Source organism: Suillus clintonianus (genome assembly GCF_016758775.1).
Source record: "Suillus clintonianus strain FC179 chromosome Unknown DEU56scaffold_49, whole genome shotgun sequence".
In the NCBI taxonomy this organism is placed as follows: domain Eukaryota; kingdom Fungi; phylum Basidiomycota; class Agaricomycetes; order Boletales; family Suillaceae; genus Suillus; species Suillus clintonianus.
In genome coordinates, this window is record NW_024539273.1 from 62553 (window position 1) to 88840 (window position 26288).

Here is a 26288-nt window from a genome sequence, read left to right on the forward strand (position 1 = left end):
GCTATGTTTCATGACTGGCGCTTTGTCAGGGCAATCCTCTGAAGCTAATACATTTCCACGGAATACATATCCGCGGAGCGTGGAACAATCACACTCGACCGGCGGTCCCGGTTAACCCGCAGCCTCTTGCTTGCGGTGTTGGGTACAACTTACAGGTGTGTTTGCCCCATTCAAGAATTGAATCGATTCCAACTACTCAACAGCCCAGACACTTTGTACATTGAGACAATAGATCACGATCCAAGACGAGTACCTTCGAAACCATACCTGTTCCGGCAATGTCATTCTGCCACTTCCGATCGCACGCGGATTTTGTCGGTTCCGGAATCAAGTCTTCAGTTCTTTTTGTACCCCGATCTCGTTAAGCTGTGGAGCCTGTTAGGTGTTGCTGATCAGAACATCGACGCGCGAAATCAGCTGGTATATCATGTATGTGTTCCGATTCGGATTTTGACAGATCATGGCTCCATGAGGCATACCATAATGTGGTGTCCTGATACGGCACGTAAGTGGCATTTTTAGGTTCCCGGATTAAATTTCATTTTGCCTTTACACCTAGCTACATAGTAGACTAGACTGCCGTCATGACAGCTGTGCAACACCGTGTTTTCTTGAAACGCCTGAACTGCGATCCCCCCAAGTCTTTCACCACTATAAAGACCTAAAATGTTATCTGGCTTTTCACTCGTGCCTCCTCTTGTTCCGTCCTGCATATAACTCACCCCGACACTCTCGACACGAGCCCAACGAGTTCCATGGCTCCTACTGCAACATACACTGGCACTTATTCTGACTTCGAGACTGCAAGCTTTATTTTACCTGATCTCATCGGCGATTGCCACTATCCCCTGAGACTGAACCCTGACTGTCATCCGGTGTCTCGCGCTTCTGAGCAATGGCTTCTTCACGGAGCATGTCTCGCAGAGCCCAGAATCACAAAATTTATGGGATTGCACGCAGGTGAACTCACTGCGGCTTGCTATCCAGATGCAGATGCATTTCATCTTCGAGTCTGCTCGGATTTCATGAACTGGTTGTTTAATATGGATGACTGGCTGGATGAGTTTGATGTAGACGGTACATGGGGAATGCGTGAATGCTGCATTTCTGCGTTTCGCGATCCCATCAACTCCCAAACGGAAAAAATCGGTGGAAAAATGTGCAAATCGTACGTCAATTTATTCTATTACGAATTTTCACTGTAGATTAACGTCTGTATACTAGGTACTTCAGCCGCTTTAGGCAGACTGGGGGCCCCGGCTGCACTGAACGATTTATCCACACAATGGATCTGTTCTTCATTGCTGTGGCTAAGCAGGCGGACGACCGTGCCAAGGGACATGTCCCCGATCTTGAATCTTACATCACCTTGAGGCGAGACACGAGCGGCTGCAAGCCTTGCTTTGCCCTCATCGAATATGCAGCTCGGATTGATCTCCCCGATGAAGTAATGTCGCATCCAGTTATCATGGCCATAGAGGAGGCCACCAACGACCTTGTTACTTGGTCTAACGTAAGACCTTACTATGTCGTCAAACGCTGGAGCACCGCTGACATTATTTTCGACAGGATATTTTCTCTTACAACGTTGAACAGTCTTGCCATGACACGCACAACATGATTGTTGTGCTCATGCATGAACAAGAACTGAACCTGCAAGGCGCTGTCGACTACCTTGGCCGGCTGTGCAAGGGTTCTGTCCAGCGCTTTGAAGACAACCGTGCTATCCTCCCCTCGTGGGGAGAAGAGCTTGACAGACAGGTGGCTATCTATATCGAAGGGCTGCAGAACTGGATTGTTGGTTCGTTGCACTGGTCCTTTGATTCCACCCGTTATTTCGGGAAGGACGGGCATGCTATCAAGCAGGACCGAATCATCAAGTTGCTACCCAAAAGGCCCTTGTAGGCCGACTCTTGTTACATCGGTTTCTCTAGGTAAGATCGTTTTGACCTTTTTCGCTGCACAATTCTAACTGCGGTTTATTGTAGAATGCTACGTCATATACGTCTTACCATGAAGCTGGATATTTACTTCGGATCTATAACATTCTTAACCTCCTATGCTCAAAACGTCTTCGGCCTTCGTAGTTTCATGTGTATTCTAGTTCCCATGCAGCGTCTTGCGGTTTGATGTGTTTCGTCCATGCCATTGTGCGGCTTTGTACTGATACTCATGTATACCACTGTATGTAGGATAGTCTGACATCCTTGTGCAAATAGAAGCTGTTGTGGATCTCCACAGAAATAGCCTGAAGGCGGGTATTGGTATCACCACTCCTCTACTGCTTCTACTTCTCCATTTACTAATCAGGGCTCGCCGCAGTGATCAATCACATGTTGCTTCGCCCTTCTCTGCTCGGTGCCTCCGACACCATCAACATTCTCAGGGGTTACTTCATCTAAGTTAGTCTAAGGCACCATCAATAACACCCTCGCGAAGTCAGAATTGAAATGACGTACCCTCCCACGGTCAGCACCTGCCTCAATTAACATTACTGCAGCCTGTGCATGAGCCGAATCCATAGCGAGATGAAGTGGGGTATTGCCTGAGAATAGAGTCCTGATCTAATATAATCAATCAACGCGATTATGTACCCACCTATCCGATCGCCCGTGTTCAGTCGTAGCTTGGCAGTTGTTGAGCCTTCTGGAGGATTGATCAGGAGGGCAACGAACCCCGTAGATCCTGTCGTTGCAGCTCGATGCCTAAGAGAGTTCGAGTGAGAAATTTGATGGCGTGTAAGCGTTGACGATCTCACAAGGGCGTTTGGTTCGCCTTATCTTTGGCGTTTATCTAGTCGTCACTCAATTAATGCCTGCGAAGCACCCTCGAGGAAATCACATACGTCTGCTCCTCTTTCGATCAGGAATCTTCCGATCTGTCGATGTCGACGCCATTAGCACAAACATGTTTATGATAACAACACCTACATACGTCGATGCGGGACTTCGATGCCGCGTAATGTCTGGGCGGTCCAAATCAGACCAGTCAAGATAATCTCCGGCGGGAACATTACTGACAGAGGAGTAATTCCCTTGTCGTTCTTTCTGTTTACGTCAGCCCCAGCACCCACAAGCTCTCGAACAACGTCTTCATGACCTGCGCTTACTGGACTCGCAGAGAATGAGTGCACTCTATGCTTTGCATATTCAACTAATCATACCAGCTATGTGCAAGGCCGTCCAGCCACCTCCATCCACGGTGTCTATTACATCTGAGTTCTTCGCAATGAGATAGCACGCGATCTCCGTCGAACCGCTGGACGCGGCCCAATGCAGTGGTGTTCTACCATCCTGGGGGCACATGTAACAGGCGTTCCAAATCACCAAGATGAAACAAGGCTGGCTCACGTCATCAACAGCATCCACAAGCTTTGGGTTCTCTTCTGTCAACGCACGAACGAGGGCGGGTTGATCTAGAAGATGGAAAGTCAGACATGAGTAGGGAGACGCCATGGAAGCGCACTTTTTTGAGCGGCAGCATGGATTGATAATGACATCTTAATCGTTGTGGTGGTGAAGCAGAACCAATGAATGATTACGCGGCTCGCTAGAGCTAACTCCTAACCCTATGTTATGGTCACGAGGATATATATGGGACATCTGATTATCAGATTGTTTGCCAAGCCAGAACGGAGTTCAACGGACGTTGACAAAGACTAAATGACTAGAAGTCGAAACATCCATGCCATTAATTGTACCTTTCGTACCGGCAGGGGTGCGACTATACATGTGTAAGCACGGATCACACCAAGGAGGGCGTACTAGTTGCGTAGGCGACGGTACTGCTACCTCTCCCGTGCATATATAACCAAGGGAAAAGAACGGGTGCTCGGTACTACTTAAAATCCTAGTCCGTTCATGCACGATCGACACAACAGACGGTCACAGACCGCTCCAGAGTCAAAGCCTCGATAGACTCGAGTACAATGCACAACGATAACGACTTTGTGCGTGAATATTGACCTGTTCAAGACGTTTTGTTGACGTGACCTGGTTATGTTTTTTTGACAATGACTTGAATCTTCAATCCAACCTAACGCCCATTTTACCGAGCGAAGCAGGTCGTTACCCATGGTCTACAAGAAAATGTAAAATTGATGCCGTCAGCAGAGAGGACAGAGATTGATAGCATTGAGACGAGCGATCATGAACGAGCCAAGATTACTAGACGCGTCGCAAGTAGGAAACAGGCTAGAACGGTGCCTTTCCATTACTCTAGGTTTTCCGCTTCGCGGCCTGCCCATCATGATGTTGCGGCTTGCTTGCGTTGCTCGAGGACGACTTGGACGACGGGCGAACGCGATGACCTGCATCATTACGCTGGGCTCCAGTTCCGTTGAAACCATGACAGGCGAGAGTCTCAAGACAAAGTGGAAGAAAGCTACCGGGAGTTGCAATATTGGTATTGCGAGTGGATCGATGGCGGCAAACTTGCAGCGTCAAGTTCGAAGCTCGGATTGATATTTTGGATTGGCATAGGTACGATGGACACAGGGAATTACCCTTTTTCCAATAATCTTCTGGGACACCATCGACCGTTTGGCAAACATTGCAACCCTGCAAACGATTAAACTCGGAACCGCGGGTGGTACTCGTCGCATTTCCAAACTTCGAAAGTTTTATTTCCAATCTTCAAATGAGCTAAGGCTACCTGGTTGGATCTCGATGCTAAGAATGGCTTACGACGATCTGGCTACTATTGCCAGAAGTTCTTGCTGATTATGCCTCGTGGTTCTAGCGCCATTAACGCGAATGCACACAGTGCTCCGATTTGCATCCCCTGAAGTCTGCTAATGATCGTGATCGATCACTTCTTTCGTATTTCTCCGAAGCTCCTTGGAGTAGCCTGGTACTATGGCTACTCATGACAAACAACATCAATGGCGAATCTGGGCGGTTTGACGTACGACGAGGTAGGTTCCAGAACAATTTGTAGTTGAAGATCCTGACATCGTAGGGGTGGAAAGTTACACGTCTAACGGAGCCAAGGGTTTGTTCGCAAGGCGAAGTATCCACGGTCGAACTTGCAGCTCGAGGGATCCAGCCTGTTTTCAGGTGAGGTTAGCCGGGGAATCAGCAATCTTCACCCGCAAATCAAATGTTTATCACTGCCGTCACAGACTACGAGATGGTGGTGTGCTGCCTTCGTCAAGAAGAGCGCCTCGCCGCCGCGAGTGACATTATACTAGTGCATGTACCTTTGCAAACCGGTGGTGTGTCCACTTTGCAACCATTCTGGGCTGACGCGTCTTTCTTTTCGGTGATACCCGAGTTGAACAGACCAACTCAGACTAGTCCTGCCGATGCTGCTTTCCAAAGTTCGTGATGGCCAAGTAGGGATATCGAAACGCATAGAAACGCGTAGGTCGCCTCATCAACAGGAAATACTGTTGTGCGTTATTAGCGCCCGAATGCATCAAGCGTCGATTTCACCACGTGCCACATACAGTCACGGGCAATGGGACCAGCTGCGTTGCCTTACGTTTGATTACTATATTCCTGGCTGGTGTTCTTTGACTTTCGGGTGTTTCTCTATTCCGCAGCTAGTCCTTGGTCTGGAGTTGGCTTGGTGGAAATCGTGTTAGAAGCCACTTGCCTAATCCCGGCATGATGGCACGTTTGGCCATCCATCGACCAAGTCATACAGTCGGCAACAGAAATTCGATGGTCCTCTGGGATTTTGCTATCTTTCACGCCTAATCGGCAAGGAATATTGATACACATGTATGACACGCTCCATTGAAGGCCAAGGCCCAAGGCCACTGGCAACTGGCGTACATTTGATGGTCATGGTTTTGTTTACCAACTAACGAAATTTTCACCGTCCAGGCGCTGGCACCTCGCCAGCCCACAAGGCTGAAGTCCCTGCCAACCGGTATTCGGAAAGCTGGAACGATGGCCATCCTGGCAAGTTCATTCATATTATTTAAACTGATGGTAGACTTTGACAGGATTCACCGCTCCTCAGATACTCCAGTCTGCTCAAAGCAATACTGCACAATCATCATAATCGTTGCTTCACTGCCTATCATGTCAACGCGCTTTGTGAACTCTTCGAGCCATGGAGCATCTGACTCCTCTAGACCTGTGAGTTGTCAATCTTATGACTGTTTCATCGTCGCGACTAAATCGGCGCTTGCAGGTTCCCCATTATGTCAATGAGACGTTCCTATGTCTGTGGAGTGATGCAGACTATCCACAATTCCATTGCGACGCCTTGATTCTTGGCACCAATACTCCCGCTCACCTACGTGAAGTTCATGGAATTAAAGGCAAAGACAGTGATCTCTTTCCGTGCATGTGGGAACATTGCAATAAGGTGGTCAAAAGGGAGAGTATGGCGAGGCACGTCGAGGAAGTTCACATGGGGATTGTATACCCGTGCGAGCAGTGTGGACACACATTCACGCGCAAAGATACTCTAAACAAACATACGAAAACTCGGCATTAAATATTAAATACGGAGCCTTGTAGCGTGTGTCCAGCCTGGTCAATAATTTCCTATGTACTCAATGGCTCTTATGGCATTTATCTTTTATATCACAACTTCAGTTAGTACTTCAATTGGTCGGTGTCCTCTTCTATTTACCAGGTTGGTAACGGTCTTGTCAAATTTGTACAAGATGCCTACCCTCAAATGCGGTCCGGTGGATGTGATCACCTCCCTGATGTCCCAACAGCTTCAGCTATGTATCATCATGGTAAAGCCAGCGTTGTTCCGAAAAGCGCCAAAAAAAACCTTGTGAACGCATTTTCGAACCTGGATGCATTCGCATCGTCCAGGTTAACGACTCGAGTCGGTTGCAAGAATATTTAATGAGGTCTGGCTGGCGCATGTTGGCAACATTTCAATGCGGGCTCGGGGGTGACAGGGTCTGAATCCAACGAGACACATCCACCTAACCATTTTATCGAACGAGGTAGGTCACTTGCAATTGTCGGATGTGACATCATTGGTGGATATTAATCACGCTTAATGGATATTACCAACATTAGTACTGTACAGAATTCATGCATATGAATGAGCCCACGGTTGGAAATTCCTGGTACGAGCGGCAACCTCCGAGTCGTGCAGATCAATCAAGAACAATGCCGCCTTGCTGACGTGGCATTGCAAGGCAGGCAAGGATAATGAATATATGTCTGTCGCGGTGACCTGCGGTGAGCTGAAAGATCTCTTTCAAAAGTTCGAGATTCGCAACTTGGCAATTGGAGATTCGGAGTTACAAAATATTAATGTTGAATTTCGCGGATGGATCGCCGATGACAAACTTCTTGCTTTTAGTACCCTCCAGTAAGTATCTGTAGAGTCATTCATTCAAAATGCATTTGGAGTGTACATGAGTGCTGACGGCAACCATTTTGTTCGTAATTTTCTGCCAGGCCATCGACCATTTGGTAACCCCAATGACGATGATCGATTGGGAGCCATCTTCCAGTTTTCGAAGTTTCATCGATTTGATTTGTCGATGGAATTTGGCGCCCAGGCTGGTCGTCTCTCGATGCAAATTCATATGACGATCCTGCGACCATTCTGCCAGAAGTCAGTTAACACGGACGGTCCGGGACGGATGAGACTGCGCCAATTGCGATAATCCCGTCGATGTTCAATTTTCTTCTGTCCCAAGTCCAACTTGAATGTACACAGTGGTGTGACATTGTATGCAAACCCACAACGTTTGACATCGATGACAAGGTGGGTGGCCTCCAGAAGAGCTTCTGGTCGTTCCAACTTCGCAGGGCCAGAGAGTCGCTTGCCTAACGAAACACAGAAGGCCAATGATTTGTCTGCGCGTTTATAAATTCACAGTTAATCTTGCAGTGATTCAGTCTATTCTCAGCTGAAATCCGTTGGGGAATAAGTGATGCTCACCTGCAAATTATGTCTATAGTACGTCCCTCTCCCTCACAGACAACTGCGAAACAGTGATGTAATGTATCGCCTTGATCCAACAGACGCTCACAGAGAGCGCATCGCATCGCGCGGAGCACATGATCGCGGTGGCATGGCGGTGCGTTTATGTTCAACAACACCCGAGCTAATTAGACCGCCAACGGTTCCGTCGATGCTGCTATTCGATGGTCTGGATAGCCAGTAGGGATATAAAAATGAGACCACATCAAAAACCACGAGCGTCATACGTCAGCTACCAAGTATTGACGCCCTGATAACGTCAAGGACTAATTTTACCACGCGTAATACACAGTGCCAAAACCTCTCATTTTCCTTGCTGGTTTTGAAATCTAGTGTCATCATGACTCCGTTTGTTTCTAGTTGGTTCGCAGCCGTTCCTTGGCCGGTTGGTGGGTGGAATCATTTTGTAAGCATACCTAATCCTGTCATGGCACGTTGGACTTCCCTCGGCCGGGTTAGGTTTTTGTTGATGAAATTCGATGCTTCTCTAGGTTTTTGTAATCCTTAACGTGTGCTCGGTGGCGACATTGATACTCGAGGACGACATGCTCCATCGAAGGCCAAGGCCACTGGCAACTGATACACATTTGATGGCTATGGTTTGGTCTTCCAACCAATGAAATTTTCACAGTCCAGGAGACAACCATCTGGCACCCCACCAGCCCCCAGGCCATCAGACCATGAGGCTCTTGGCTGTTATTGGGGGATTTAGAATGATGGCCTCCTGGCAAGCTCGTGCAGAATAATACAGCCCTCGCTCAGACACTTCAATCTGAAGAAGGACGTCACAACCATCGCCTCCAACACCACTATGTCGTACATCCACACCAACAACGGATTCCCCCCCGGACTGGAACATGTAAGTTTTATGTCTTCTGATCGGGCATCGCTGCCACTAAATTGATACTCGCAGTCGGACCCTTCTCTGGACCCGATGTTCCTGTGTCAGTGGATCGGACCAGATGGATCGTACTGCAACTACCCACTTTTCCCCCGCGAACTTTCTGCTCACCTCCTTGAATTTCACGGAATTCGTGGTCCAGATAACTTGCGCGTTCGTTGCTTCTGGAATAATTGCAACAAGGAGCTCAACAAAGAGAGTCTGTCGAGGCATGTGGAGGAAACGCACCGCAGGATCAAATATACTTGCGGCGCCTGCAGCAAAACGTTCACGCGCAGTTACAACCTCGCCAAGCACCAGAACAATTGCCCAGCTCAACAGCAGTAGATGTGAGACCTTGTCATGACTTTCTTTCGCATATGACGGACTGATTTGAGGTTGCAGTATCATTTCGGTAGTCTCATAAGTCGGGTAGATGCTGGGAAAAGGAACCATATGGTGGATATTCGAAGCCTTCGTGATTGACTAACTCAAATGTGTCTTGCATTTCTGACGTCAGTTTGTGCTTCTATGGACTTGTGTATTCCTTTATTCCATCTACCCCAGTGATGAATGGTTTAATTCTTGTATGAGTCCATATATTTGAATTGGATGTTAACAGCGGTCATGTTGAATTTTGATGTTGCGCACATCCCTGCCTGGTTTATCTTTTGGTGCCATGCGGGCGGAAGCTTTCTCTACTATCGTGTCCGAAGGGTTCGGATGCCCTCCTATCTAACCACGGGCGTCAACATACTAACTGGAACGTTCACTTCGCCTGACAGTCCCTCGAATGACTCAAATTGACGCCTGTGTCCATACATAGGCAGACCATCGAAACTCTTAAATAACCGAGTGAAATCGGTCAGCAGGATCATAGAGCAGCTAGCTGAAACCAACACCCTCCCCCCAAGACTCGTACATATCAGTCAATTAGCCCGGCCTTCTGCCTCGCAACGAACACCGATGATCTGTATGACGGGAAGCGTTCTGGAGGACATTTTTGGTGAACAAGTTTCTCCGCATCTAGGTATTGGATTGACATAATATCGTCCCTCTTTCGACCGTGGAGCAATTCGTCAGCATAGGTTGCAAAAATATACAAGAGGTCTCCTCTGATCTGCAAAAATTCAAGAGCAAGGTGCTGTAATCTGTATGAGAACGTGACAGGAAGGGGCTGCATCATAGCTGACCTTGGGGATCGATTTCTGCAGAAAGCGCTCTAGTGACACCCTCGAGCTGCATGTTAGTCAAACATTTTTTAGATCCGCGGGAAAATTGACCGTGTCGTGTGGAAGAGCATGTATTGGTGATGTTGAATGTTCAACCTTGGAACGAAACACCTTTCTTGGCATTAGTTGAAGCCGAGGCTGCTCGGATATTGTAGGAGTCTGGAATCCAAGAGGACTTTCGACCGTATAGGCTCCGAGCTGCAGTCAGCCATCAACATCGCCATCAACACATGAAACAAAACAGGGAAGACATACGATGGCACCAGGACACCCTCCCATAGTAATTATTAAAACATCCCACAAGCTAGCTTCTAGAGACTTTGTCGAGGTATCATCACTCGATCCAGTTTCGAGCAGCTTGGGGAGGTAGACATTAAACATTGTATACGCTGGGTAAATCCCAATGAGCCTCTCGCACCCTGCAAGACACGAGATAACCCACCTAATGACATAAAGAAGGGCACTAGCACTGACTGAGGGATGCACAACTACATTAGAGGATAGAATGGCGGGAAGATGCACAGCTTTTCACCTTACAGTGGTGTTTTATATGCTGTACGGTCTCAAGTTTGTCAAACAACTGGGATCTAAAATTATCACCGATTTACCTTTCAATTTTTTCATCACGGCCTGGGTGCTGATTCGAGTTGCAAATCGTCCGCTCGTTCATCTGAATTCAAAGCCGGCAGCGATGTCCTAATGGCTGGCAGGGGCTACAAGGTGTTGGATTGTCTTCTGGGCGGGGGTAGGGCTTCAAACGAGCAATATTTTTAATTTTTAATTTTTTTTAGATGGTAAAAGTTCGGAGAACATATGAACAGCAACATGGGCTATGAAGCAAACGATAGCTAGACACGAGAAGCCATATTGCTGAATGGTCGTTGTGTTGCCTCGAGTATGCACCGAAGCGTAGTTCACAAATCTAGAGTGATTGGAATTGGGTAAAGTGTATGATTGGGGATTGTGGTTTGCAAAGATCAAACCAGCCAAAATGCTGTATTGCGACATGAACCTGTGAATAGGCGATTAGCGCCGCCTCGTGGTGGAATGCACGCCTTCCACCTACAAAACATAAAAACTCGCCTACCTTACCAACTTGCCCCGAAACAACAAACCAGTAGACCAACAAGTGAGTGCTGAGCGACTTGTTCATCCCCATAATTGATCACCAACCGCAGGAGAGTCAGACTGTTCCACCAGATTACGGTAACGAGCTATGACTTCTGAATCCTCTGTAAAGCCCACCCTCGAGGAAGCTTCGGCCCCAGAACAATCAAAAAGACCAACTCCAAAGCAAACGTTTGAAGGACACGAGGACAGGATTTGGGATTTCGTCTTCTTGCACGACAATGTCCACGTTGTGAGCGGTTCTGAGGACGGCACGATGCGGAAGTGGAACTACGACACAGGGCTTCTGGTCGGACAGCCGTGGAGGGGTGATGGTAGAAAGATATATGCACTGGTGCTTTCACCAGACGGGAAGATCATTGCGTGCGGGAGGGATGATTGGTCTCCCAGCGGGGGTCATCTTGCCAGCGGATCAAAAGATGGAACAATTCTGATTCGAAGCGCAAAAGACGGAACAGTCGTGGTGGGCCCGATCAACACGGCGCGCATGTCTGTAAATTTCAATTTGTTCGTGTTTTCAACACCAAATCAGGGACACTACTCCATTCTTTTGAGCACGACTATATTTTGAATTCCGTCGCACTTTCACCCAAACACATTAATGTTCTGGCGTGTGTGGGCAATTATGGTATTGCTAAACTATGGGACACAGAGACCGAGGTTTGAATTTGAACCATCAAACTGCTGCTTTGTGCCCTGCCCGTAAAAGCTCCCGCTGTGAGTTATTTACCTTATCTCTCGCGTACAGTTATAACACTATTCTAGTTTACGTGGATTGGGTCAAGTCAGGATGGAAGATGGATGACCACTGGAAACCAATGTCCGTTGATGCATTCACGATACGAGCCTGTGGATTCGGCTACCTCCGTGGCCATGCAGCCGTGCAGGTGTGTCCGAGTTTTCTTTTCTTGCTTCTAGCCTCTCTATTTCTGTGTTGATCTATGCGCTTCATGTGTTCACCTACAGATCAACCACGTCAGGTGCATTGCCATGCGTCGGGGTTGCACTACCCTTACTGCGCATCCTTTTCAAATTATCATCCGATGACCGTGGCAGAGAGGGCTACTGAGGATGAAATAGATGTATTAGAGATCAGACATTCGGGGGTGCTTGCGGGCATTTGCAGAGGTGTGTCGTTGTATTTTGACGTATTCCATTTGTCATTTGTGAGTTCTGATGTCATATCGATAGAGCGTGACTTTGTCAAGAGACCTTGGATGAGTTATCAACCTATCGCACCCTAGGGCCTGTGCCAGCGAGTCACTGATGTTCATTGAGAATTATTAGAAGGCTTTTCAATGGCCACATCACACCTAGGACTGTTATAGATCGAAGAACTACCTGATCCAATAGAACTCCTGTTGTGGCAAGAATATTTCGATGATCGCATTCGAAACAAGTCTCTGATGTACAAATAGCATCTCGAATTCTTATATTGTTCAAATATTCCACGCGCATCACGTTGCTTGCCGTTCAACATCATGATCTTGTTCGATTCAATCGGGAATTTCAAACAAACATCATCCCTATAATGCCAATTTTGATGATATAATTGCTGGATCTAGCACGAACCCCATCGTTGTTCACTCACCAAGTTGCCCACTCAGTCACACCCATCCCTCGAATATGACCCAAGTTTCGAATGATCCCAGTTGGTGGCCATTCATCAATTGGACTCGTTTTTTCAGCTATTGGATAGGTTCGTGAAGACCCCGTCGGATGCTGCTGCCGATGTCTCAATCTGACATTGACCTCGGGTTCTCAGTTGCTGCCTCTGCCGCAGTGATATACGATTGGGGTGAGCCGAAATCGCATTGAAGAACCATTGACATTCTTATGGTATTTCCAGCACTGACGCTTGAACAAGAGGTAGGTCGATGTCGTTGCCGGTGCAGCCATCTCGCTAAGAATCATTATAGGTTGAACTGGTCTGGGTGAGCAGAATCCCATATCAGAAGAACAGCAGGTAATATAGAGCAGAAGCAACGCTGGTCCCTCATGACTGTTATGTTTCTCGCCGTTCGTAGCTTATATTATAAGTGCAATTGGCAAGTTGTGCTGACTCCAGAGTTTTCTAGATACGCTACATCGGAATAACTTATTCTATGTATGTTTTCAGGGCTTGCAAGGCAGCGCTGTGCTAATAAGCTACCTGTTACGACCAGCATTGGCATGTTGTGTATGTTTTATTAGATTCACTGGTTGTTTCTTCTGACCAGCGACATACAGTCAGCCTTCCGTCAGTCTTGACGACAAATGTAGTGAGGATCATGCACTGATACCTGCCATTCCCATCCAACTAACCCTCTGTGCTCCGATGTAGGGGTGAGTATTATTCTTGACTACATAGTTGGTTCACCATAATGACTACAACAGTTGTGAGTTTGTTTTGAGTATCTGATCCTATGGGGGTTATCACTAATTGGGTGTCTCAGGCAAGAATATGGCCTACACAATCAGTTGGACCAATGTGGTTGTAGCTACCATGCTAGGCGGTGAGCTTCTCAGCTGCGATACCTCAGTGTTTATTTGGCTGAAATATGATGACAAGTCATCGTGATTGCTCGGTTACATGCCATGTATCAGGGATCCATAAAGATGCTTATATTTGTCATTGTCATCTTTCTGGCATTCAAAATCGCCTGCGGAGTAATAAACGCGATAGGATCCAAGTATATTATAGGGGGTAAGTTTTACTCATTGAATGGAAGAACAAGGCTCACCAGATGAATACCAGAGGAAATGAACCTTTCTGGCACCTATGTTTGCGGTTATGACTTTGAGGGAAATGCCAGGCTTCTGATCATAATGGTTTGGACGCTCAACACTGCATGGGAAGTTATCGCACTGTGTCTTGCAGTTCATATTGCTGTCAAACACTTCAGTGACTTGCGACAGTTCGGACCATCAACAGGACCGACCATCGGGAGCTATTTCACAGTGTTGGTAAAATCGCATGTACTTTACTTTGCAAGGTGGGCCCGTAATTTAAATGTGGTTATCTTTTTGCCCCTGAAGTTCGGTACATGCTAGCTTTGCTATTGTCTCAGGCCTCAGCTTTATTGAGCTCTCTTCAAATATCTTGGTGCGCCGATTTGTCCCGGTCATCTGGATTCTGCATGTAACCACTGTTCATCATTTCTGCAGGACTCGACTCCCATAGGAATTGTGATATCTAGTGGTGCTCTTGAAATCTTTTCGGTCATGAAGATGTTTGTGCTGGGACCACGCCTTATCCTTAGCATTCGGGAATATCATACTAAGCTCGTGGCTGACTCCGATGCAGGAGCTAGCATGCCTTCGATTGCCTTCGAGGAGCGAGTGCACGTGTCAACTAGCATTGGTGTATAGCACAGAAAATGCTTTGGCAATTGCTCTGCAGGGAGGAGTACTTTTGATATGAGATTCTTCTTTTTTATTTTCCAGCTGTATATTTGAGGGGAGAATAGTCTGTATACGATATTACAAGTACAGCACTGTACATCATAAGCATAATACATGGCCGCCCGTTGTGGACTCTTTCGTCAAACTCAAACCAAAATTACAGGAAATTCGGACATTACCGAAATGCGTTCACACTTGAATTTTGTGCATGTTGTGCCAATGTCGTGCATCGTGAATTCAAGGATCAAGGTGGTCTCTATAACACTAGCGCGCCCAAGGAGTTTCAAGAGCTAATGTTTCCTGTATGCCGGTTCTAAGTGGTAAGTACTGCACTTCCGAAGTTAAGGGAACATATGATCATGTCGGAGCGATCAATTCAAAGAGTTCCTTCCAAGTTGCAGATCCGACATCGTGCTAAGCACGGCTTACGACGGTATCCCAAAGTCTCTGCTGATTCTACCTTGTGATACTAGTAGCATAATTAACACGAGCGTAAAGTCCTCCAATTTCAATTTTGCGTCTTCAGCTGACACAATCTCTTTCCTGGAGTTTCGTCGATGCCGTCATCCGATCGTCTTTATTGCCAGTAGGGACATCAAAACCAGATCACCTCGAGGATAGCTAGCGTTGCGTGTGAGCTGCTATTAGCATCCGACAGGGCTAAGTACTAAGTAAGTCTACCGTGCGTTAAGTATGTTTGGCCAACTTCTTTGCTTTGGTTTGTTTCCTGGGTTGTATTTGATAGGGCAACGCTGGCATTGACCTTTGACTCAGATTTTCGGTCCCTAGCTGGTCTTTGGCTAGTTGGCTGAAAATCGCAATGAAGTCACATCTAATTTGACATGGCACGGTTGGCCAGTTTTTATTCTTGTCCAAACCATGCTTTCACTGACTGCATTCGATCCTTCTCTTTTGTAGTTCCATGTACTTGGTGGCGTGCGTCGGTGCCGCGCCGCTTTAAGGCCATGCTGGCACCTGACACACATCTGATCACTTCAGCGTCCAGGCGCCATGGTCTGGCGCCCTCCCCCGGCTGAGATCTCAGCCTGGAGGGGGCCCGTACTACTGTCAACCGCACATATCCACCAAACACACGAAACTTTCACCGTCCAAGTCCATTTACTTGGCTCGCCGCCAGCCTAAATTATGGGACGTAGTCCTTCCGAGCTGGGATTCGGAGAGTTGGAACGGTGGACCTCCTGGCAAGTTCGCTCTGAATAAATACAGTGTGCTCAGACACAAGTCAGCATAAGCGCCGCCCTTAATAACGCCATGTCGTATAATAACGGGTTTTCATCTGTAAGTTTTGTCTTCTGAATGGGTGCAGCTGTAGATGAATTGACATTTATAGTCGGTTCATTCTGTCGACGAGATGTTCCAGTGCTATTGGACTGGTGAATATGGATTACACTGCAATGACTTGATACGTGGACGTGATATGTCGACTCATCTCCGAGAACGCCACGGAATTAAGGGCGCAGATGAATTGCGCTTCCGCTGCTGTTGGGAAGGATGTGTCGTGGTGATTAAAAAAGAAAGCCTTTCCAGACATGTTCAAGCTGCGCACCTCGGAATCTTGTATCCTTGCGATACTTGCAACCAGATGTTCACGCGCACATATAACCGGGACCTCCACAAGAGAACCTGCCCGGCCCCGCAGCAGTGAATGTCAGGACTTTCCCTCCTGTATGACCAGCGCTGATTCTGATATTTTAGGGAGTAATCGGTGATGTCGCTTCAGTAGTCAATGGCGTTGGGTAGAAGCCGGAGCGGGCCAGTGTTATTTATATTGTTTAAATCCTTTTATTGTTGTCGTAAGCTGGCCTAATGCCGACAGTGTTATTGATATAACACCTCTTGTTTGACTTGTTGGTGGATCTTGCCATTCCTAGCGTAGTACTGCATTTAGCATGGCATCTTGACCCCAGTTAGTACTCCTGTGGATTCATGTACCATATACAGCGTCAGTATGCTATTTACCCTGTTGGTAAGATGTTTTAGCATCTTGAACAGCAAAATTAAAAGCGAGTTCAGAAAGAACTTGCCGAATTTTGAATGTACATACTAACAATACTTGCATTATGCCTATCTCATCTCCAGTCATTTGATGCCGTGCAGGCGGCTTTTGTTCATCTCCGCTAGATTGGTGTCCGAAGCATTCAAACCTCCTATCTACAATCAGAGTTAGGCCCTGAGTCAAGGCTAATTGTGCCGTCGTGAAGTGTGCCTTTTACTAAGAATTATAAGCTACTTGACCACAAGTAAATTGACGGTCTAAACAGGCTTACTTTCGTGGTAGGCATGTGTTTGCACAGAAAATACCATTTAGAATGTACTCGCTGAATTGAGACTGTTCCAATGGACTAAATCTGATGCAACAAAACGAAGAGTACACTCGTGTCCACAGTTTAGGCGTATTTCAACTGCCAGGATACACCATCGATGCGAGACATGAGAGACGGCAGTGTGCACGCCTTTTCTGCTTGCGCCATGGATAAGTAGCTCTTGGAACATAAGAACCACAAAGCCGGTAGTGAGGGTTCTTGGCATGCCAAGCATTTTCCTGTCGACTTCCGTTTTAGATCCCTCTATGATGAACTTGAAACGCCTCGCACTGATGCGGACGGTATTGGCGAAAATAGCTGGAACAGACAGCGAGATGATCTTGAGATCGGTGAGCGCTCTGTTGATAGCTCAAATCGCATTTGTATGTGGTAAAAACTTGAACAACTCACATGGAATTGTTTATAGTGCAGTAGAAGTGAAAGGCGTGAACACATACTATGAGATCTAGCTGGTACTGTGTTATGCGAGTGAACTAGTGGCATTTGCTTCCGAGAACCGGGTGCAGTGTACTGTGGGCCACATGGTCACGTGGGCTGTAGTGGGTGCCACCGTGACCTGGGTCCTGCAAAATATCAACCAAACCTCTAGTAGGCTTCCACGAGGCTAGAGTGCTCTATAGATCCCGGTGCACCTCCACAAACTGCGGAAATGCTGCCAGTGTATGCGCTTTAACAAGCCTTGTAAGTAGGCGTGCCGTATGCCATGGTCAAGGTATCCAAATCCGAGTCACCTGTGGCCTCAGGCTGACTCCTGATCGGCCGCATCCATATTTTATCCTACTCGTCCAGGGTGTTAATTTAAAGGTTGCAAATAACTGGTGGACCTGAACTGTCTCCACGCTGCCCGCACTAACCGCTCAGGACATTTATGATATTAATACCCACTATCATATCTGGACAACTTGAAGGCGCTCATCCAACCAGTCGTTCCTTTCAATTTGTACCATCACTTGATCAGGGCACCATGGGCTCAGATAGCATCGAGTCGACCTCCGAAAAGCAAATCGTTCTGAATCCGAGAGAGCGAGCGCGCATTCTGCGCAAGATCGATTGGCATCTACTACCTTTCTTAACGGTATTTTACCTCTTGTCGTTCTTGTGAGTGTAATGAACGCCCGTCTTGTCTGATGCTGCTTCACATTATATGATGTTTTCAGAGATCGGGTCAATGTTGGTAAGTTGGAACATTTACAGTGGACTTCCTGCTGAGGCCATCATCAGGAAACGCGAAGGTTGCTGGTATGTCCACAAACCTGAACTTGACCGGCTTCAGGTATAATATTGCTGCGGCCGTCTTTTTTGTGCGTCGTGTATTACGCATATTTCACCAAGTGCTGAATAACTCTAGATCCCGTACTGTTTTGCTGAGGTCCCCTCGTATGTTGGATATCAAAAGTAGCGAGTCTTTGCTCACTGTTTGTATAGGAACATCGCACTCAAGCTATTCAGACCATCGCGATGGAGTACGCTCACCTCTGCCTTGTTGTTTCTCTCACCATCTAATATCGATCCAGTACCATCTATCATGGTCGCGTGGGGTGTTGTAATGACCCTTATGTGTCTCGTCAAATCATACCAATCACTCGTTGTGTGCGTGAATCGTGTCTGCATAGTGGAGACAGACGCCATAACAACATTATGACAGAGCTCGAGTGTTCCTTGGTTTGACAGAAGCAGGATTATTCCCTGGAATAAATTACTACATCTGCCTTTGGTATCCACGTTCGGAACGGTCCAAGCGCATCGCCATATTCTTCTCCTCAGCAGCAGTCGCAGGTATGCAATATTTTAATATATGTCAGAATCTATATTTGTCTAAACTTATCTTTGTTCATAGGCGCCTTCGGCGGACTCCTTGCGTAAGTCGCTTTATTTTCCCGTTAACCCGTCGTTGACCTTCACGTGTCATGCATACAGGTATGGCATTGAGCGGATGGAGGGGTAAACAAGTTGCTTTCCTTGTCAACCATCACTGATTCACCAATTAGGGTCGGAGGATTGCATGGTTGGCAATGGATTGTATGTCTACATCTTTTAAAACCGAGATCTTCACAAATTTATATTTTCTGCTAGTTCGGCTTAGAGGGCATTGGTCAGTCGTGCCAGATCTGAGGCGATTCGAATGCTCACCTTAGAGCTCAACCAGTCACTGTCCTCGTTGCATGTTTCTCTTTTTTCTATATGCAAGATGTGAGTTCACAGTTAAGTTGTGCGTCACTTGTTGATTTCCACTACTTAGTATCCTGAAACGGCCAAGTTTTTGACCGAGCCAGAGAGACTATGCATCATGAATATGCTCAAACAGGATGCAAATAATCTTTCCACTCGATTTGATACTCAATTCGTCTGGCAAGCCATAAAAGATTACAAGACTTACGTCCAAATTATCATTTATATGGGGTACTCACTCTCCCTGTCATATCGCGTACATGAACTGAGTTCTTCATCAGGTTGCTCGTCCCTGGTTATGCCATTGCCCTATTTTCACCAACCATCATCAACGAGCTTGGCTACTCTGCTGCGAATGCCCAGCTGCTCTCAGTCCCCCCATTTGTTCTTGGCGCTATTGGAACAATCATAGTCGGCATCTATTCTGACAAGCACAATCTTCGTGGCCCATATATCATTGGTGGCGCTCTTGTATCTCTTGTGGGATATATCCTGCTTTATTGCAGCGTACGGGCGGGCCCGTCGTATGTTGGAGCTTGTCTGGCTGCTGCCGGAGATTATCCAACCGTCGCCATCGTGCTTGCTTGGTCAGGTTCGAATGCAGGAGGTGACTTAAAACGTGGAGTTGTACTAGCGATGGTCATTGGTCTTGGTAACCTTGGAGGGTACGTCTTGTTATTATACAATACATAATGTCAGTCCGCTCATGCTTGTCCTAGTATTTGCTCCTCCTTCATTTATATTGATCCGCCACGTTTCCACATTGGGCATGGCACTATCATGGGGTTCCTTTCTCTTGCGTATGTCTCATCAGACTTCCGAACTACAACATGATAACATACTTTTGTAACAGGATCGTAATGAGCCTGTTCGCTATGTGGGACTATAATCGGCTGAACAAAAAGAAAGAAGCACAGTGTCTGGCAGAAAATATCACCGAGGAAAGAGGATACGAATTTAGGGACATGGGCGACAACAGTCCCCTTTTCAGGTGGGCTCCGTGACTCATCCACAATGCAATCTTAACTGATGAGTATGCAAGGTATACCATATGAGACGTACCGACTGTCCTTTTTGAGCACTCCTTGATTGCGCACATCAGCTTGGGATAACGAATACCTACGTCTCATTTGTGATACTACCGGCATGAAGGAATATCACAGATACTTGTCAATGATTCTTCGCAAATAGGCCTGATGATCAATTCAGAAGGCACCATAGAACATGATCTCATCTCACCAAATAACTAACAGACCAGACGTGTACTCAAGGTGAGCACTTGAGTTGCCACAAGAATCCGTTACCGAACCCATTTTCAAGTGTGGAAAGGAGGTCCGAGAAACGCAAGAACCTGCAAAGTGGCCACAGGTGTGAGCTGGCAGTACAAATTATGGTGAGCTGCAAGTGAGTTGAACATTATACTCAGGTACCCACCCGGTTTATTTCAGACACGCCGGCGATAAGCAACTTCGTGATTCGAACCTTCATTTTCCACCCGAAAACACATATGGCAAACCCTGCACGGTTCGCAACCAGATAGCAACCTATCACTAAACAAACGGCGTCTCAAACAAAAATGTCCGAGTGGGAGCTTCCGTCACAGGTTCACTCCCGAGGTCGGCCATGGTTAATCACAGTAAATGAAAAACATTTAGGGCATGAGTTTGATGAAGCAAACAACGGCAGACAGTCGAATATGGTACGCTAAATTTAGTTCGCGAGATTTCTTCGGCCATTAATTACTTTGCTTTTACATCACTAATGCCGGGGTCATTCCAATGAGTCGAAGAAACAGGCAGGAGATATCGAAGTTCGAACGACAACAGCGACGAGTATCACCCAATGCTTGGCGACGAAGTAATACAAGCAGACGTTGTCTATGATACCTGGGAACGACAATCGACTATCCCACAACGATAGCGACGATGGGGTAACAAATCAAGATACAGCCAATGCCTCAGTAATGTCAGCAACTTTGAAATACTGTGCAACTGCTTCTCATCGTATAGGTATTCTACGATGCAGGGTATCCTAGGTGTCCATCCACGTGGACGATAACAACAGGCAGGGTGCCCCTTAGCCAGGCGGCAGAACATGTACACTGAATTTAATTTGGGAGATTCCTTTGACCCATTCTTTGACCGCTCACTCGCCGCCGGAGGTCGTGCGAGTCGAACAAAGCAAACTTGAAGCAGGTTTCCAGAAAATGGCAAGACCCCAATATGTGAACGACAACCATGAGGCCTAGGATTATGTTGGACGACGTCGATGGGATAACATGCCTGTAAATTACCAATAGAACAGTAGCTGTGCGTTCGCACGGAACACGAGAATTTAAAGGGCCCCAGTCTTTCCACAGTATTCCCTCTTCCATTTCTTTAGAGAAGTTAGGATTGAAGAACGTCCTGGTAGAAATGATAAAGTCGAAAGTCGAACACGATAGCCTTGAACGAGATAGTGGTGGGAGTATGACACGGCTGAACCTCGGTCATGAATGCAGGTCGTGCAGTAACACTTGATATATGTAGTCGCTTCCCATTCAACGAGCCCCTCCTATGATACAGGTCATCCGAATCTACTCAGATAAAAATTCTGCCCCTCCCGCACATCCTCCCCTGACTCAAAAATGTGAACCCGACCCGGATTGAACGGATGACCTTGAGGATGTAAGCCAAAGCTCTGGAATCTCACGCGCTACCACTGTGCCACGGGTCCATCCGTAGCCGCCCTGTTTCACGAGCGCCAATATGTGGAGTATGTGAAGCTTTACACCTAAAAAGACTATGCGCTAAATACATGTGCATGGCAGATCAAGTCCAAACGTGAATCATGTCCGTCTACTTCCTCGTGAACAGCGAAAATCGCCGCTTCGACCCCCGCGCACTGTCCCCGTCTAGGTTCGTCACCGATGATGCTGGGCTGTATTGTAAGTCCTTGCGCTTCCGCATGAGGAACAGGAGTGAGTGTGGCCGTGAGGGCGGCGCAGGGGGTCGCGTCGCCGTCGGCGTACTCAAGCCCGAGGGCGTTGAGGAGCCAGAAGAAAGAGGGTGCAGCGTTTGTACGTGCGACCGCGGCGTAGAAGGCGTATTCAGTGATGTGTGGGACCACAATGGCTCCGGTTGGAACGGAGGGAGAGCGAATGAGGTATAAGGCCCCGTGTCCGATTCTTCCGATGGACGGGGTACCCCTGTTTCTGGCTCCTCCTCCCTCGGCTTTAACGATATACTTCTCTCTGGAAGAGTAATGTCGTGGTGAATGAGATCGAACCCTTCTAATAGGTTCACAGCGTACTCAGGCACGCGGACCGAGTCCCTGTCTAGGTCTGCAAGGATCTCCGTATGCGAGCGTGGCGAGGAACTAGCGTAGATTGTTGCCACGCCGCCCGAAGGCGCTTGTTGTGGCGTCTCCAATGGCACACGTGATACATGTGATGCCCCATTTGAAGACGTGGATGCAATGGATAATGGAGGAGTCGATGGCCGTGTGGAAGTCATCACGTCATCAGTTTGGTCATTAAATGGCAGCAAGCGAGATGAAGGGGTCGATGACTGTGACAAAGATGTAGAAGAATATTCCGCATTGGAAGGACCCATATTTCTGACCAGCATGGAGGGTCTAGATGGCCCGCTTGCGAGCCGTGGTTTGCCAGAGCGTCTGAAAGGAGCAGGTGGTTCATTGCCAATTGATTTTGGACGGGCATGCTGTGTTGTAAACCTCCGAGTGGCACTGGTCGACGGGCGGAGTCGAAGGGGTGAAATGTCGCTCATGGTTATCCGGCGTGAGAAGGTGCAGTCGACGAAAAGAGGCCTGCACTTATGGTGTGTGTGTAATGATGTCCTCGTGGGGGATCGTTCGAAAAATCTAACAAGATTAGCCCGGCGCCTTGCCTCGTTGTCGAGGGGTGTAACTGGAAGATTCTCGTCAAACCTTCCTTGCTCCGGTGCACCCCTTTTCAACTTGAGTAAAGCTAAATGATGACTCATTTGGCGAACCTCGCGGTCTGCTGCAGACTGCCGTCGTTCCGCCATCCAGCGATCTGATTGCAGGGCAGCATAGCTCTTGGGATCGACCGCTCTATCCGCGAGACAAGCCCTTAACTTGGCAGCACGGTCCCTGGATTCATTCGCACGTGTACTCAACGCAGCCGTCGCTTTTTCCAAAGCAAGAATCTGAAGTTCTCGAGGTGACCGTTCGCTTGTGCAATTCTTAAGCGCATACTCCAAGGCCTGTTCTGCTACAGAGTAACGCCGTTGGCGACGTAATGAGTCTGTAGAGGATCCACAGATGGACGTAGCCTTGTTGAAGCGGCCAGGCTTCATGGTGGGACTCGGCCTGCCACATGCGCGGCTGGAATTAGGTGTGCTAAGCGTTGCAACAATGTATAGTTCAGATGCGGTTTGTGTGCAACGTGAAGAACACGTACTGGTATACGTTAGCTGATATATCTGGAGAGATGGCGCCCTTGAGTGCAACTGGAGTGTTCAAGTTGGTACGCTCCTGAAAGCAAGTGAATCAAAGAGTTCTCGTCAAGTTGATCGTTACCTACACGCAGAACGCGTTTCATGTCCGTTATTGTATTGGTGTTGATTCGCAGCGGCTGTGGCGGATGTAAAAGATGGGTCTTTGCCGGCTCCGATGCATCAAAGTGTTCGTCATTCTGATCAAAGATCTTCGGTTCAATCATGATGGGGACTCAAGGATATAAATCGTGATGCTGGGAAGTGGCAAAGCTATTGCACAAAAAGACAGGAAGCAAAGTTGGCTCAGAGAGCGGTATATGAGGCTGTGCAAGTCACCGTGGCACTTGCAAAGTGGCATGCAAGTACATGCCACTTTGGAATGCCGGTAACACCGTGACGGACTTGGAAGTCTTACGGAAACCCAGTGGAAAACACCTGGGAAGCCCACTAGCTCTCGTACTTATATCTGAAACGGTGCAATTCTTACGGATAACAGGAACAATGCTTTTCATTATCAATGATCGTGATCAGATGGTTTCAGTTTGATTCCGGACGACGTGTCGCTCCCCCAGATCACATGAATAAAAAAAAACAACCACGTGTCCACACGGGGCAGCCGTGCTGCTTGATGGTAGGTCTCTTCTCCGAGAAGGACGCAAGTGAGACAAGCTGGCTGATAGATATCCAGCATGGGTACATATATCGTGACACGGTCTGTTCTTACAGCTGTTCGTACATGCATCACGATCTGCCGAGCACAAGATCTCGTAAGCCCTTCCCGAGCTTCTTTACCCTGCCCTTTATCCCATTCCTGCGGTGACCTGTCTCCTTGAACAGGTAGTCCCCTGGCTCATCAGGACCATCTTCCCTTCGCCATCTTGCCAAATTCATCCGCATCTCCGTCTCGCCGCTTAATGAGAACCCCGAGTACAGGTTCACAGGTACCGCTTGTCCAGGGAGAACCATTGACATGGGCCGTGAATCTCGACCAAACTGCACTGATATACGCTCTCCACAGTCGAGAGATCTCGTGGCCCGTGGTGCGTAATCGTAATCAGATGGCATGGGAGAGGGCGTGCGGGAAAGGGAGCTGGGAAGCCCAGGGGTGCCAGGGCGAGACATGTTTTTACGGATGGCAGTATAGTATGGCCGGCTGGGGTGACCGATTCGGACGTGAGGTTCCGCGCTGACAGGAGTCGAAGGTGCGGGAGAGGGTGTACGTGCTACTTGTATTGCACGTGGCACAGGCGATTCAGCACGATCATCAAAGGCGGGGGAAGACTGTTGTGATCTTGACCGACATGAGAACGAGGACATGCGCTTGAGCGATGGCATGGCTTTCTTCCTTCGTAGTTTCGGGGAACATTGTGAAGATGCTGACACGACGGATAGTAAGGAGAGAGCGCGAGCGTGAGAAGCGCCATCGGGGTATACTTCGCCGCCAGCGGCGTGAGGTGGATCGATCGAAACGGAACTAGTGTTCGAGTGTGAAGTAGTTTCTTGGATCATGAGTGATTTGTGTGACACGTCGTGAGGAGTGGCGCGCGCGTGCGCGGACGACAATGTTGAAAGAAAAAGAGCGGGCAGTTTTCGACGGCGTCGTATCGATTGTTCCTTCGCGGTTTCGTGTTTGTATGGTCCATCCAGAAACTCCTGCTTCTTGGCGGGGGCCGTCGAAGGGCACAACGTCGGCTGCGAAAAAAGAACGAAACAAAAGGGTCAGCAATAAGTACAACCCTGGTTCTATGGAGGTATCAAACGGCATGCAATATTTACCAAAATTGGTGTTGCTGTGGTGACGTCGTAGAACATGCCACCGCCATCTCCTGGGTAATTGACTTCGACATTTGGCATGTCATCCACGGCAACCAGCGCAACATCAGGCTTGTGTGAATACGCGAGCTCGCCGTCACACGAGTCCAACACTGCCGTAATTCCAGGTACCTGAAGGCTTTCCATGCAGAACATGAGGTCACCTTGAGGAGTCACAGGACCAGCGCTCGAATTTGTGGAATCTGCCGAGACCCTCTTTGGCATGCACTTGACTCTGGTTCGCTCGCTTGTGCCTCTCAATTGAGAAGTCGTCTTAGATGGTGCAGTTATTCTTCGCGGTCTTGGCAATTTCTCCTCGAACTCTTTCTTTGCCACCGCGGAACTCCATGCACACCACAGACACATAGGGATGAGCGTATTGGAAAAGCCACAATGTGCACAGGCAAAGAGAGGCCTGTTCGGGCAGAGGTGGAATGAAGGTAGTGAATCGGATGCACGCAAGTGCTGGTGAGCACAGATCCACGATTAGTGATCATGATCCTCATCGATATATGAATGTAACTCACGGGCTTATTTCGTTTCCATTCCCTTCGAAGATAACGTCGCGGAGTTGCTGATGGGTCCATGCAAAGGGGATCGAGGGCCGTGTAAAGGTTGAGATATCGTCACTGGTGCGATCTCGAATGTGCGCGGGAGCAAGCGGTGTGTCTGAAACTCTAGAGCTCTACTTAAAAACTAGGTCCACGAGGCCAAGGTCTGAACAAGCTGAACAATTAGTCTGAATCACAAGCACGAGTGTGGCACGGAGAGGTTGCGTTTATCGAGGCATCAGTGACGCGAGCACAGGCATATCGATCATGAGACTGAAACCGAAGTCGCAGATCGTTCTAAAGCACGCGTTTGGAGCGTGCTTGCGGCCTTTCTGAGCAACATCGTGGCCTCCACCAAGCCTCGGAAAGGTCAACGCACAAAAGGCATGTCAAGTCACGCATGTCTGACG

General features: G+C 47.9%; 10 protein-coding genes and 1 non-coding gene across 11 annotated transcripts; 5 read left to right on the plus strand and 6 right to left on the minus strand.

Moving 5' to 3' along the window:
- Window positions 1-341: 341 nt before the first annotated feature.
- On the plus strand, window positions 342-1905 carry DEU56DRAFT_951048 (isoprenoid synthase domain-containing protein; the record flags this gene model as incomplete). Its single annotated transcript, XM_041359137.1, has 3 exons — window positions 342-1168; window positions 1225-1513; window positions 1570-1905. Exons 1-3 carry the CDS (start codon window positions 756-758, stop codon window positions 1903-1905), a joined length of 1038 nt encoding a protein of 345 aa, XP_041207079.1. The 5' UTR covers window positions 342-755.
- Window positions 1906-2306: 401 nt separating this feature from the next.
- On the minus strand, window positions 2307-2967 carry DEU56DRAFT_739225 (ankyrin repeat-containing domain protein; the record flags this gene model as incomplete). The annotated part of the gene is made up of 6 exons (XM_041348712.1): window positions 2307-2408; window positions 2460-2545; window positions 2599-2705; window positions 2759-2793; window positions 2846-2878; window positions 2935-2967. Coding segments are annotated over 6 exons (396 nt in total), but the record flags the coding sequence as incomplete, so codon positions are not given.
- Window positions 2968-3019: 52 nt separating this feature from the next.
- Window positions 3020-3263, minus strand: DEU56DRAFT_689845 (ankyrin repeat-containing domain protein; the record flags this gene model as incomplete). The annotated part of the gene is made up of 2 exons (XM_041347100.1): window positions 3020-3108; window positions 3164-3263. Coding segments are annotated over 2 exons (189 nt in total), but the record flags the coding sequence as incomplete, so codon positions are not given.
- A 2769-nt stretch (window positions 3264-6032) lies between these two features.
- On the plus strand, window positions 6033-6453 carry DEU56DRAFT_757198 (uncharacterized protein; the record flags this gene model as incomplete). Its single annotated transcript, XM_041350101.1, has 2 exons — window positions 6033-6089; window positions 6145-6453. 2 exons carry the CDS (start codon window positions 6033-6035, stop codon window positions 6451-6453), a joined length of 366 nt encoding a protein of 121 aa, XP_041207082.1.
- Window positions 6454-8564: 2111 nt separating this feature from the next.
- DEU56DRAFT_422851 (uncharacterized protein) lies at window positions 8565-9424 on the plus strand. The gene is made up of 3 exons (XM_041346155.1): window positions 8565-8776; window positions 8831-9147; window positions 9203-9424. Exons 1-2 carry the CDS (start codon window positions 8729-8731, stop codon window positions 9143-9145), a joined length of 363 nt encoding a protein of 120 aa, XP_041207083.1. The 5' UTR covers window positions 8565-8728; the 3' UTR covers window positions 9146-9147; window positions 9203-9424.
- A 242-nt stretch (window positions 9425-9666) lies between these two features.
- On the minus strand, window positions 9667-10601 carry DEU56DRAFT_902238 (uncharacterized protein). Its single transcript, XM_041356590.1, has 4 exons — window positions 10472-10601; window positions 10285-10418; window positions 9991-10227; window positions 9667-9941 (listed from the first exon to the last, which is right to left on the minus strand). The coding sequence occupies exons 1-3, from the start codon at window positions 10479-10481 to the stop codon at window positions 10048-10050; spliced, it is 324 nt and encodes a 107-aa protein (XP_041207084.1). The 5' UTR covers window positions 10482-10601; the 3' UTR covers window positions 9667-9941; window positions 9991-10047.
- A 1088-nt stretch (window positions 10602-11689) lies between these two features.
- DEU56DRAFT_422893 (uncharacterized protein) lies at window positions 11690-12230 on the plus strand. The gene has a single exon (XM_041346156.1). It carries the CDS (start codon window positions 11799-11801, stop codon window positions 12093-12095), a length of 297 nt encoding a protein of 98 aa, XP_041207085.1. The 5' UTR covers window positions 11690-11798; the 3' UTR covers window positions 12096-12230.
- A 5228-nt stretch (window positions 12231-17458) lies between these two features.
- Window positions 17459-20216, plus strand: DEU56DRAFT_423082 (major facilitator superfamily domain-containing protein). Its single transcript, XM_041346157.1, has 17 exons — window positions 17459-17984; window positions 18044-18060; window positions 18108-18187; window positions 18235-18263; window positions 18312-18349; window positions 18401-18476; window positions 18532-18662; window positions 18724-18745; window positions 18804-18827; window positions 18875-18905; window positions 18960-18978; window positions 19033-19076; window positions 19126-19286; window positions 19337-19720; window positions 19775-19855; window positions 19909-20046; window positions 20098-20216. The coding sequence occupies exons 1-17, from the start codon at window positions 17755-17757 to the stop codon at window positions 20108-20110; spliced, it is 1518 nt and encodes a 505-aa protein (XP_041207086.1). The 5' UTR covers window positions 17459-17754; the 3' UTR covers window positions 20111-20216.
- A 1426-nt stretch (window positions 20217-21642) lies between these two features.
- DEU56DRAFT_811598 (uncharacterized protein) lies at window positions 21643-24006 on the minus strand. The gene is made up of 3 exons (XM_041353559.1): window positions 23602-24006; window positions 23479-23552; window positions 21643-23417 (listed from the first exon to the last, which is right to left on the minus strand). Exons 1-3 carry the CDS (start codon window positions 23737-23739, stop codon window positions 21893-21895), a joined length of 1737 nt encoding a protein of 578 aa, XP_041207087.1. The 5' UTR covers window positions 23740-24006; the 3' UTR covers window positions 21643-21892.
- On the minus strand, window positions 21685-21770 carry DEU56DRAFT_t73. The gene has a single exon. It is a non-coding gene; the product is annotated as a tRNA-Trp (tRNA).
- On the minus strand, window positions 24001-26278 carry DEU56DRAFT_811601 (uncharacterized protein). Its single transcript, XM_041353560.1, has 3 exons — window positions 25855-26278; window positions 25292-25792; window positions 24001-25207 (listed from the first exon to the last, which is right to left on the minus strand). The coding sequence occupies exons 1-3, from the start codon at window positions 25912-25914 to the stop codon at window positions 24257-24259; spliced, it is 1512 nt and encodes a 503-aa protein (XP_041207088.1). The 5' UTR covers window positions 25915-26278; the 3' UTR covers window positions 24001-24256.
- Window positions 26279-26288: the final 10 nt, after the last annotated feature.

Coding starts and splice junctions, on each gene's coding strand:
- DEU56DRAFT_811598 (XM_041353559.1), bottom strand. CDS start 23,739: ATGATTGAACCGAAGATCTTTGATCAGAATGACGAACACTTTGATGCA. Junction 23,553..23,601: donor ACATGAAACGCGTTCTGCGT/GTAGGTAACGAT, acceptor ACTTGCTTTCAG/GAGCGTACCAACTTGAACAC. Junction 23,418..23,478: donor ATATCAGCTAACGTATACCA/GTACGTGTTCTT, acceptor TGCAACGCTTAG/CACACCTAATTCCAGCCGCG.
- DEU56DRAFT_422851 (XM_041346155.1), top strand. CDS start 8,729: ATGTCGTACATCCACACCAACAACGGATTCCCCCCCGGACTGGAACAT. Junction 8,777..8,830: donor TCCCCCCCGGACTGGAACAT/GTAAGTTTTATG, acceptor TGATACTCGCAG/TCGGACCCTTCTCTGGACCC.
- DEU56DRAFT_811601 (XM_041353560.1), bottom strand. CDS start 25,914: ATGGACCCATCAGCAACTCCGCGACGTTATCTTCGAAGGGAATGGAAA. Junction 25,793..25,854: donor AATGGAAACGAAATAAGCCC/GTGAGTTACATT, acceptor TGTGCTCACCAG/CACTTGCGTGCATCCGATTC. Junction 25,208..25,291: donor CCACAGCAACACCAATTTTG/GTAAATATTGCA, acceptor CTTTTTTCGCAG/CCGACGTTGTGCCCTTCGAC.
- DEU56DRAFT_902238 (XM_041356590.1), bottom strand. Junction 10,228..10,284: donor GAGGGTGTCCTGGTGCCATC/GTATGTCTTCCC, acceptor GGCTGACTGCAG/CTCGGAGCCTATACGGTCGA.
- DEU56DRAFT_422893 (XM_041346156.1), top strand. CDS start 11,799: ATGGGACACAGAGACCGAGGTTTGAATTTGAACCATCAAACTGCTGCT.
- DEU56DRAFT_423082 (XM_041346157.1), top strand. CDS start 17,755: ATGATATTAATACCCACTATCATATCTGGACAACTTGAAGGCGCTCAT. Junction 18,188..18,234: donor TTGCTGCGGCCGTCTTTTTT/GTGCGTCGTGTA, acceptor GAATAACTCTAG/ATCCCGTACTGTTTTGCTGA. Junction 18,264..18,311: donor TGTTTTGCTGAGGTCCCCTC/GTATGTTGGATA, acceptor CTGTTTGTATAG/GAACATCGCACTCAAGCTAT.